The sequence below is a fragment of the Magnolia sinica genome, chromosome 2 (assembly GCF_029962835.1).
Source record: "Magnolia sinica isolate HGM2019 chromosome 2, MsV1, whole genome shotgun sequence".
In the NCBI taxonomy this organism is placed as follows: domain Eukaryota; kingdom Viridiplantae; phylum Streptophyta; class Magnoliopsida; order Magnoliales; family Magnoliaceae; genus Magnolia; species Magnolia sinica.
The window spans coordinates 13,977,566-13,989,199 of record NC_080574.1 but is presented as its reverse complement, the minus strand read 5'-3'; the positions used below and the strand labels follow the sequence as shown (position 1 = coordinate 13,989,199).

At 42.5% G+C, this 11,634-nt stretch overlaps 1 protein-coding gene across 1 annotated transcript; it reads left to right on the top strand.

The window, feature by feature from the left end:
- Window positions 1-515: 515 nt before the first annotated feature.
- Window positions 516-6,865, top strand: LOC131226673 (precursor of CEP6-like). Its single transcript, XM_058222297.1, has 2 exons — window positions 516-1,785; window positions 6,576-6,865. Exons 1-2 carry the CDS (start codon window positions 1,471-1,473, stop codon window positions 6,657-6,659), a joined length of 399 nt encoding a protein of 132 aa, XP_058078280.1. The 5' UTR covers window positions 516-1,470; the 3' UTR covers window positions 6,660-6,865.
- The last annotated feature ends 4,769 nt before the right edge of the window (window positions 6,866-11,634 follow it).

Genomic DNA, 11,634 nt, shown 5'->3' with positions numbered 1-11,634 from the left:
CCACTTATGATTTTGTCATGAATACCGCATTACCATCATCATGACATCTGAAAATACAATACTCCCTTCCATAACCTATGGAGCTTTAATAACCTCAATCTTTCACCTGACTGAGAGGAATCTATGCTTTTAGAGGTTAGTCCTTTGTAACTTATATTCAAATGGTAGCAACTGCAGAAAAGATACAGATTCCTCGATCTCATGGTTTTAGTTGGAAAAGGTAGGAATGTCGACCAAAAACAATATTAAGATTGAATACGGACCGTCCAAAAAAAGAGTGTATATATCAATGCACTTAAGTGGGAAGGACAAAGGAATCCCAATCTCTTTTGGTGCATGTGAATAGTGGAATGTGTGCCATGGGCCACCTTCCCAAGACCAACCTGTCCTTGTAGCCTCTTAGTTTGGAGTTAAAAATATATATATTTGAGACAATCCCAGCCTTACAATATATAAATCATAGAGTCTATACCAACCTTTGAGGTCATACAAAGGTCAGAGTAGACTGGTGGGCATGGTTATGGAAATGTACACATATAGGGATTGTGTATTTACTACCCATATGGGGCCCAGTGGTCTCATTGGTCAGATAATCCAACCCTTTTATCTGGTGGGCCTTGTTTTTCTGATGGGAGACTGAAGAGAGCCCAATGACGGGACAGTCCTGGAGGAATGCTAGCCCTTGAGAATTTTCTTTATTGACCATCCCTTTAAAGGACAATTAATAAGATAAAAACGATTCGCCAATCAATGTTAGGATTATATATTGGCCACATACTGCAGGGCCTATAAGATGAACGGTTCAGATCTTGTGTGTAAAAAACCATGAAGGCCCTACCATAGAGTGGAGGAGGAAATGATCTTCCATTGCAACCAAGAACAGTTAATTAGAATCTTCATATGGTAAGGCAGTAGAGTAAAATACACCCACTCGTGTGAAAGCACATTGGCATTGAATAGATTAATTGATAATTAACTGTAAGCTTAGGGAGAAATATAAATAAATGAAAGTATATATGATTTCTCTATTGTGAGGATGGTTCCTCTCTTCACGTGGGTGGACGACTTTATGACCATCCTTTAACAACTAGGATATGTCTTAAGCAACATCTATGAGATTTGTACAGATACCAAAAGTCCAAATAGAGGGAGGAGAAGAAAAGAGCAGTCCCATAGTGCATGCAAAATGAACAATATCTCAGTCAACCAAAGCTTGCCATCCATTTTCTTCTAGAGAGGGTCATCACACCGTCCAATTTCATATTTTTTATGCCATCTCCATAGTGGTGGGACCTTCATGCTAATCTCTCAACACCTTAAATACAAGAGGAATGAGAGGGATTGAATACAAGTGGTCTCTCTCTCTCTCATACATCTATAGCTTGGGTCTACTAATTAAGTTGCACTCAAGATCTAACTCCTAGCCTCTTACTCTCTCTTTCTCTCTCTCTCTCTCTCTCTCATATCCTAATGGCCAACACCAAGTCTACCCATGCATGTGTTTTTCTCCTTGTACTTCTTTTCAATGCAATTATCTCCTCTGAGGGAAGACATTTGAAGGTGGAGAAAAGAAAGGAGTGTAAGAAGTGTAAGGTGGATAGCAGCAACAATATTGCAGGAGAAACAAGGAAAGGTGGTGTAGAATCCCCAAGCGTACACCATTACGGCACTAATACAACCGATCATTACCAATCGAAGTCGGTTAGTAACATGGAAGATTTTCGACCTACGGCACCAGGCCACAGCCCTGGGGTGGGCCATTCCGTTAAGGACAAAGGCATTGATGTTAACGTATAGATATTCATATTAGATTAATTGTATGGCATCTAAGTTTTGTACATACGTATTTCCATCTGTTAATCTGCAGACTCGCTGCGTATATAAGTTTTCATTTAATAAAGTTGTAAGTTTTTGGAGCCGTGGAGTTCAAGATTAATGTATCCTCCACTCCAGCCTCCTTTGGTTGTATGCTTAAATGTGTGTAAATAAGGCATTGCCATCTTGAAAATTCTCTCTCTCTCTCTCTCTCTCTCTCTCCCTCCTTCCTAGGAGGGGCCTACATGCTGAAATGACCTGATGATTTGAACCGTCTATTCAATAAGCTAAGATACTATAATCAAACATCCATGATCCTGACGGTTGAGCTTCGAAGTTGAGTGTGAGCCATTGAAAATAATTTATATAATATTCTAAATTAATCATCTGCACATAGTGATGGTCAGAACCATCCATTCAGCATTAGTTTTTAACTTTTTATAGTAGCCCTAATATCATCGCAAAAATCACATGTTGACCATTGGACCATCTCAGCATGTGGGCCCCACTGGGGCAACACAAGCTGGATCCAGAGTTGCAATAGTGGCAAGACGAACACCACACATGGCGCACGCAAATACTCTGCCTGCTACATGGAGTCCTCATAGCTCCTTGGTTTATTAATCAAGAACTCTTCATTTAGTTTGCTCAATCCTCAGTGGGCCATGGTCTGAAAATCAAGTCAATATATGAACTACCTGTTCGAATGGTGTTGCATAGTATGTAGTGCATCAGGCATGGATTGATGAAAATAAATAAATAAATGCGCATCTGCATCGAAAGCTCCGAATCTCTCTTGATCGCACCTATTAATTTGTATTTTAACTGAAATGCAAAGACACCCATAGGTATGAAAATGGCTAAAATTCAATGGCCAAAAGACAATAGATTCAATCCACACCATTGATCCGTGTAGACCCAACAAATATGGAAAGAAATCCAACAATTAAAAGGTCCTTGAAAATGATATTCATATTTCTCTCAAGAAAAGAGAATATCAGAAGTTAAGATGATAATGGTTAGTCTGTGACTAGACCAGTTGGGAAAGAACGTAGACAGGGCAGACTAGATAGCAGTATGATGGTTAGTACTCCGAAGGTCACAGAGGACATCAATTCATCCACGATCCATATAAGTGTTTGGAGCTGTTTGGTAGTCACTTTTGGAAAAGAATTTTCTGAAGATATAAGTTTTATAAAAAATAAAATATGAAAACTTGGTTTCAGAAATCTACTTTGCTATATAAATAATGCTGTCTATTTGATCTATTTTTCTTATAATATTGTTTGGATGTTATGGTTGAGAGATTATTCTAGGAAATAATTTGACATAATACGTTATTAACTTGCTATTCTCTGGCATCAACTCATCTTCTCTGGCTTTCCTGACACTTCATCTCAAAAATGACAATTAAAGTTAAGCCCATCTTTGAGTATTGATCAAATAACTAAAATTATCTAATCAAAAGAGATGTGCAATCAAAGGTGGGACCAACCTTCCGATGTGGGTCATCCATCATGTGGGCCCATCTTTGATGTACACCATCCATCGTCCCACTTTTAATGTGGACCATCCATCATGTAGGCTTAGCTTTGTTGCCCACCAACCATCATGTGGGCTCATCATTGATTTGGGCCCACCTTCGATATGGCTCAGCCATCATGCGGGGCCTACCATAGATTTGGGCCTCATCATGTGGGACCTTGGATGTGGATTATCCATCAAGTTGGGCACCTTTGATGTGGACTATCCATGATACATGCGGAAACTTCGATGTGGGTCATGCATCATGTGGGGCCCAGCCCTATTGTGGACCATCCACTATGTGGGTTCCACATTGATTTAGATCGTCATCATTGGGACCCACCTTGTGGGGTCCACCTTTGATATCAACCTCCATCATGTAGGGGCCACCTTCAATATCCACTACCTTCTCACCTTTGATGTGGACCGTCCATTGCATCGGTCCCACCTTCAATATCCACCATCTTTCCACCTTTAATGTGGACCGTCCATTATATGGATCCCACCATCGAAGTGAGCAGGACAATCCTGTGAGGCCCACCATTGATGTGGGCCGTCCATCATGTTGAGCCCATCTTTGATGCAGACCATCTATCGTGTGTGAACCTTCCATTGTGTGGGCCCACCTTTAATTTGGACAGTCCATCATGCGGGGCCCACCTTCAATGTGGACGGTCTATCATGCTGGCCCCACAATGGGACCGGCTCAATGTGGCTGTCCATATGGAGGATGCGACTTTGATGTGGGCCAGCCATCATGCGTGGCCTACCTATGATGTCCATCGTCCATCATGTGGGGCCACCTCGCTGTTAACTATATACATCATCATGCGGTACTCACCTTGATTAATGTCGGCCTTCCATTATGCGGGGCCGCCTTTAATGTCCATCGTCATGATGTGGGGCCCACCATTGATACGTGCTGTCCATCATGTGGTGTCCACCTTTGTCGTGGGTTGTCCATCTGCAAGGCGCACCTTGATATGGATTGTCTATCATGTGGAGCCCATCTTGAATGTGGTCCGTCCATCATATGGGCTCATCTCAATTATCCACCGTTCATCATGTGAGGCCCACCTTCTATGTTCACCATCCATCATGTGGGGCCTATCATCGATGTGGATCGTTCATCGTGCAAGGCCCACATTCGATGTGAGCCGTTCATCACGCGGGTGCACTTTAATATGGACCGTCCATCATGCGGAGCCCACCTTGATGTTAGCCGTCCATCATGTGAGGACAACCTTAGATGTCCAATTGTCCATCATGTACCACCTTAGATGTGGACCATCCATCGTGCGGGTCCCACCTTTGATGTGGGTTATCGACTATATGGACCAACCTTTGATGTCCATCACCATCGTGTGGTGCCGCCTTTGACGCGGGTTGTCCATCATGTGGGACCCACCTTTGATGTGCACCGTCTATCAAGCGGTGCCCACTTTTAGTATGGGTGTTTCATTTAATGTGAGCTATCCATCGGGCACGACCCGCCTCTCACGTACACAACCTATATCACGTGGCGTTCGAGAAGTCTTCTCAACAGTAGTTCGTCTCTGAGGTCTTTTTTTATTATTAAAAAAAACTATTTTTAAACTTTAGAAAATACATATAATATAAAAAGTACCTATCAAATATAAGGGCGCGGATTAGACACTGACAAGGTCAGTAGCCAAATCGCTACTGAAGTGACGTCACCAAGCTCTGTGGACCCCACCATGATGCGTGTGTTGTATCCATACCGTCCGACCATTTGTAGAGATCGTTTTATGGCATGAGAAAAAGAATGAGATAGATCTAATATTCAAGTGGACCCATCACAGAAAACCGTGGGATCAGTCACACCCACCGTTGAAACATTTATAGGGCCCATCATGTTGTGTTTTTTAGATCCAACCTATTCATAAGTTAACATAGAGATAGATGATGAAAAAAAATATATATATAAGCTTGATCGGAACTTCTGTGGCTCCTAAGAAGTTTTGAACGGTGGATGTCACTATCCCCACTGTTTTCTATCGTGGGGTCCACTTGAACTTTAGATCCATCTCATTATTTTTCTCATGCCATAAAACGATCTCTCCAAATGGATGGACGGTATGGATACAACACACGCATCATGGTGGGGTCCACAGAGCTTGGTGACGTCACTTCAGTAGCGATTTGGCTACTGACCTTGTCAGTATCTAATCCGCGCCCCAAATATAACTAATTCAACTAAATCGTGAGTGAGAAAAACAATTTTTTATAAAGCTTAGTTTTTTGGGTGTCTGCCCAACCGAAGCGGATTGCGTCCTGCACTTGCCTGGACGGAAATCGGTCCAGGCACTGGATCTGTGGGGTCCACCGTGATGTACGGGTTTTATCCATTCCGTTCATCCATTTTTTCAGATCATTTTAGTGTACCAGACCAAAAATGAGGCAGATCCAATTTTAAAATGGACCACACCACATGAAGTAGCGGTGACAATGATGCCAACCATTGAAACGTTCATAGGGCCCACCGTGTTGTTTATTTGTCATCCACCCTGTTCATAAGGACAAATAGACCTGTATGAAGGAAAGGCACAAATACCAGCTTTGAATTTATTATAAAAGAATGTTTTCTCTATTGTGCGGATGGTTCCTGTCTTCTTCACGTGGGTGGACGACTTTGTGACCATCCTTTAACGTCTAGGATACGTCTCAAGCAACCTCCATGGGATTTTGTACAGATAACAAAAGTCCAAATAGAGGGAGGAGAAGAAAAGATAGAAAGAGTGGTTCCATAGTGCATGCAAAATGAAAAATATCTCTGGCAACCAAAGCTTGCCATCCATTTTCTTCTAGAGAGGGCCATCACACCATCCAATTTCATACTTTTTATGCCATCTCCATAGTGGTGGGACCTTCATGCTACTCTCTCAACACCTTAAATACAAGAGAAATGAGAGGGATTGAGTACCCAAGTGGCCTCTCTCTCTCTCTCTGTCTGTCTCTCCCTCCCTCTCCTCTCTCATATCCTAATGGCCAACACCAAGTTCACCCATGCATGTGTTTTTCTCCTTGTACTCATTCTTTTTAATGCAATTATCTCCTCTGAGGGAAGGCACTTGAAGGTGGAGAAAAGAAAGGAGTGTAAGAAATGTCAGGTGGATAGCAACAACAATATTGCAGGAGAAACAAGGAAAGGTGGTGTAGAATATCCAAGCGTCCACCATTACGGAACTAACACTACGGATCATTACAAAGAGAAGTCTCTTAGTAACATGGACGATTTTCGACCCACGGAGCCAGGCCACAGCCCCGGGGTTGGCCATTCTGTTAAGGACAGGCTTTGATGTTAACGTGTAGTTATTCATATGAGATTGTATGGCATGTATGTATTGTACATACGTATTTCTATCTGTTAATCTGCAGACTTGTTGCGTATATATGTTTTCATTTGATATAATTGTAAGCTTGTGGAATTGTGGAGTTCAAAATTGATGTATTCTCCACTCCTTACTCCTTTGGTCGTATACTTATGTGTGAATAAAGCATTGCTGTCTTGAAAACTCTCTCTGTCTCTCTCTCTCTCTCTCTCTCTCTCTCTCTCTCTCTCTCTCCCTCCCTCTGTCTCTCTCTCTCAAAGAGATAATTATAATTTGGTGAATTAATCCCACCAGGAGTACGTTAACATCTCTCTCACGGATAAGCACACGCAACAGAGTTCATCTTGCCTCTGTTGTGATTGAGATTGCCAGCATGTGTCGCCTAGGAGGGGCCTATGTGCTGATATGATACGATAATTTGAACCGTTTATTCAATAAGCATGATGATCCTAACCATTGAGCTTCGAAATTAGATGTGTGCAGGCCATTGAAAATCTTTTCTATAATCTTCTAAATTCATCTGCACATAATGACTATCCATTCAGCATAAGTTTTTATAGTGGCCCTAATAGCATATCATACAAAACATCTCAGCATGTTGGCCCCACTGGTGGAGATCCCTAGTCACAATAGCGGCATACTCTACCTTTATATAGGTTTGCCTTATTTAGCATTGATTGCTACATGGGGCCCTCAGAGTTCCATGGCTTGTTAATCAAGAACTCTGTTTTATCAATCCTGGTTGGGCCTTGGTCTGAAAATCAAGTCAATATATATATGAACTACCTGCGCTCCATCAAGCTGCAGAGGTCTCAAATTTTATTTACCATATCTATATGTGCTATGCAGTAGATCACGTAAAGTTACAAAAAATTGATAAAGTTATAGGGACAGGTCTAGAAATTAAGGATAAAGTCAGTCTTGTTTTCAAATGAAGCTAAAGATATATGCGAACATAAGCCCAGATCAAGGTATTCAAGGCATTGATGAAGGGTTCAAAAAACAGGAGAGATTCTGGTGGTGGTGAAGGTACTAAGAATGTGAAAGAAAAATAACAAAAGAAATGTGTTGCTTTCATTGCGGAAAAGAAATTTGTTTCTGCCCATTTGGGTAAAGCGTTCAAAGCAAGCAGGAGCAACTTACCACCAGTGGGATGCTCAAAGTAGGGTTTACAATTATCAAACACGCTCGCGATCTTCGTGACTTTACAAGGAATTGCAAGAGCTAGGTTCCAATTTTCATCCGATAGGTGTTGCAACTGTTAATTCGTATTTTAACCGAAATGCAATGACACCCACATACTATTGCCCATGGCTAAAATTCAATGGCCAAAAGGGGATAGATTCAATTCTCACCATTTGGTCCTTGTAGACCCAACATATAGGTAAAGAAATCCAACAATTCAAAGGTCCTTGGAGATGATATTCATATTTCTCTCATGAGAGAATATCAAAAGTCAAGATAATAATAGTTGTTCGGACATGGTCTGGTGCTACCAGTTTGGACAATGCTGATATAGTCATGTGATAGGTATAAAATCTTAGCTATGTACATTAAATATATGGATGACAACTCATTAATGATCAAGTTTTCCAGGAGCGCTTGGGTAACTTTTGCATAATAATATATACTATTAGGGCTACATCAGCATTGAAGCACGTTTTATAATCGACTATCGTGATAAGGATACATTTTATAAATGTAAGGCACGATCGAATAAAGTCAACAATTACATTACTGTTGACAATATACGACGTTGCCACGTAAGCAACGGTTACTCTCATGACGTCATTAAAAAGTTTATAAATAACAAAGGAGAATGCAAAGCAAAAGATTTTGAACAAAAATCATAGAATCAATCCAAAACAATTTAACTCTAATGCAATGTTGCTTATCCAATCATCGGAGACATTTATAATTCCTCCCACTCAGCAGCGTGGAACCCTTAGCTTTTAGAAGTAGTTCAACCCATCCCTACTCTACATCGAATTAACTTAGTAATAACCTATTGCTGTAGTTCTCTTCTATGTACGCTTGCGTATCAGATATGAAGGAAGATTGTGGTTTTAGGAATCGTCCACCTACGCTTATTCGTTGGGTCGACAATGGCTTATAGTCTTGACATTGTCCATTTTTTGCTCATCGGAGCGCTGCTCGATTACATACCTCGCTGCTAAGTCATGACAGTAATCCATCCCGTGTTAGTGATAAGTTTCTCTTTTTCGCCTCCATCGCTCATTTTGGTTTCACCAAACACTTGTTGTACCTTCTAAAGTTCTTAATTTCAAGACAAAAAAAAAATAAAAAAATTTCATTAAAGGAAAAGCTCAAACCTCTGCACTTGACAGTTAGCAGAATAGATGATTAATTGGTCTTCTAACCATTAGTGATTAGTGGGTCACCCATTATGTGAGCCCACCTTTAATGTCCACCATCCATCGATTCACTTTTAATGTGGACTGCCCATCATGTATCCCCACCTTTGAGTGGGTCATCCATCATGTGGGGTCACATTTGATGTGCACCCTCCATCATATGGGGCCCAAATAATCCATTGAGTGGGGTTCACCTTCAATTTGGGTCATCCATCATGCAGGCCCACCTTGGATATTGGCCGTCAGTCATGTGGGACCTTAGATGTGGATTGTCTATCAAGTGGGGCACCTCTGATGTGGACCTTTATGATTGTGGGGCCAAACTTCGATGTGGGTCATTGCATCATGTGAGGCCCACCTTCAATGTCGGTTGTTCATCTTATGGGGCCCCACTTACTTCAACGTCGGTTGTTCATCTTATGGGGCCCATTTTGATGTCGACCTCCATCATGTAGGACCCACCTTTACTGTCCACCTCCTTCCAACTTTGATGTCCACTGCCATCATGTAGAGCCCACCTTTACTGTCCACCACCTTCCCATTATTGACATGGACCGTCCATCATATGGGTCCCACCTTCTATGTCAACCTCTATTGTTTACGACCCACCTTCACTGTACACCACCTTCCACCTTCAATGTCCACCTCCATCATGTAGAGCCCACCGTCACTGTCCACCACTTTCCCACCATTGATGTGGACCGTCCATTGTATAGGTCCCACCTTCAAACTGGGCCAGCCATCCTGTGGGGCCCAATATTGATGTGGCTTGTCTATCATGTTGGGCCATCTTTGATGCGGACCATCTATTGTGCACGACCCACCTTTGATGTGGACCTTCTATTGTTTGGGTCCACCTTTGATTTGGACGGTCCATCATGTGGGGCCCATCTTTGATGTGGACAGTCCATCATGCGGGCCCTACATGGGGGCGGCTTTCATGTGGCTGTCCATCATGCAGGATGCAACTTTGATGTGGGTCATCCATCATTCATGGCATGTTAACTATCCATCACGCGGCTCCCACCATTGATGTGGCCCATCCGTTATAGGATTTACGACCCGCCTTCATGTGGACCGTCCATCATGCTGGGCCGACCTGACTATGGAACATCCATCATGCGGAACCCACCTTGATGTTAGCCGTCCATCATGTGAGCCCGATCTTAGATGTCCATCGTCCATCATGTGCTACCTTGGACGCACTCACATCCCCGACACCACACACACCCACGCACTCATGCAGTTGGATTTTGTACTAGAACTCGTGACCTCGTAATGAAACTCTTGTGAGTCCGTCACTCAGTCATAGGCATCAAACCTTTGATGTCCACCATCATCACGAAGTGCGCACCTTTGACGTAGGATGTCCCTCACGTGGACCCACCTTTTATGTGCACCATCCATCAAGCAGGGCCCACTTTTAGTATGGATGGCCCATCGTTTGATGCCCCCCATTTAATGTGATCTATCCATGGCGTAAGTACCCACGGATTGGCTGGTGTGATGTACACCAGTCAGTCCGCTTCCTGTCATGTACACCACTTAATGTATGGATCAACGATGTCAAAGTTCATTCGCTTGAGTATCTTTTAACCTTTGCGGGCGCGACTTGCCCCGGAGCCGGAACTGTCGGTGGAACCCTGACTCGAGGCTCATCTTGATATATCCATTACATATCTAGGCCGTTCATATGTTTTTATAACTCATTTTATGGCATGAGCCCAAAAACGAAGTAGATAAAAATAATAGGTGTGCCACACCACAGGAAATAATGGTGAATGACTATTAACAACTTTTTGTGGGCCACAAAAGTTTTGAATCAAGCTGATATATTTTTTTCCCTGGATGCATCCAGGTGTATCTAATCTTATCTAGAGGTTGGATGGAAAATAAACATTACAATGGGTCTTAGGAAGTTATTACTGGTGATCGTTCATTGACCACTGTTTCCTGTGGTGTGGTGCACCTGATATTTGAATCTGCTTCGTTGTTGGGGTCATGCCATAAAATGAGTTAGAAAAACGGACGGCCAGCGTTGATATAGAACACAAACATCCAAGCGGTCCATACGGTCAGAGTACCACCCACACCGCTGGTTCCATGGTCCCAGCCAAGTCGCGCCACACCTTTGCTAGCATATAAGTTCCGGTACCATGATGTCCCATGTGTATCGCAGTGGGTATGTCCTGGGAACACGAATACAGGGGCCTTATTCAAGTTGTGTGCAAGTGAATATGGGCCCGATCTCAACGGTTAGTTTGATTGGGCGATTCTTACCTCTTATTAATGAACATGATTTTGTTGAATTTGGACCACTTACTACTTTTCATCTTAGCTGTCCACTAATCAATCAGTTTCGATCAAACATAATTTGAACGCTTTGGATTGAGACAAATGAATCCCAAATATACATTAGCAAATCGCATGCGTACAATCATCACTCTCCCCGAAAGTAGGAAGTTTTCTCACTGGCCACGATGGCATTGGCAGCTCAGAGCTGAAGTGCTCATAGAAGGCCACTTAGTGGAGCCGTGGTAGGATGTACGCGTCGAACGTGTATGGTA

Coding starts and splice junctions, on each gene's coding strand:
- LOC131226673 (XM_058222297.1), top strand. CDS start 1,471: ATGGCCAACACCAAGTCTACCCATGCATGTGTTTTTCTCCTTGTACTT. Junction 1,786..6,575: donor TTAAGGACAAAGGCATTGAT/GTTAACGTATAG, acceptor TACAAAGAGAAG/TCTCTTAGTAACATGGACGA.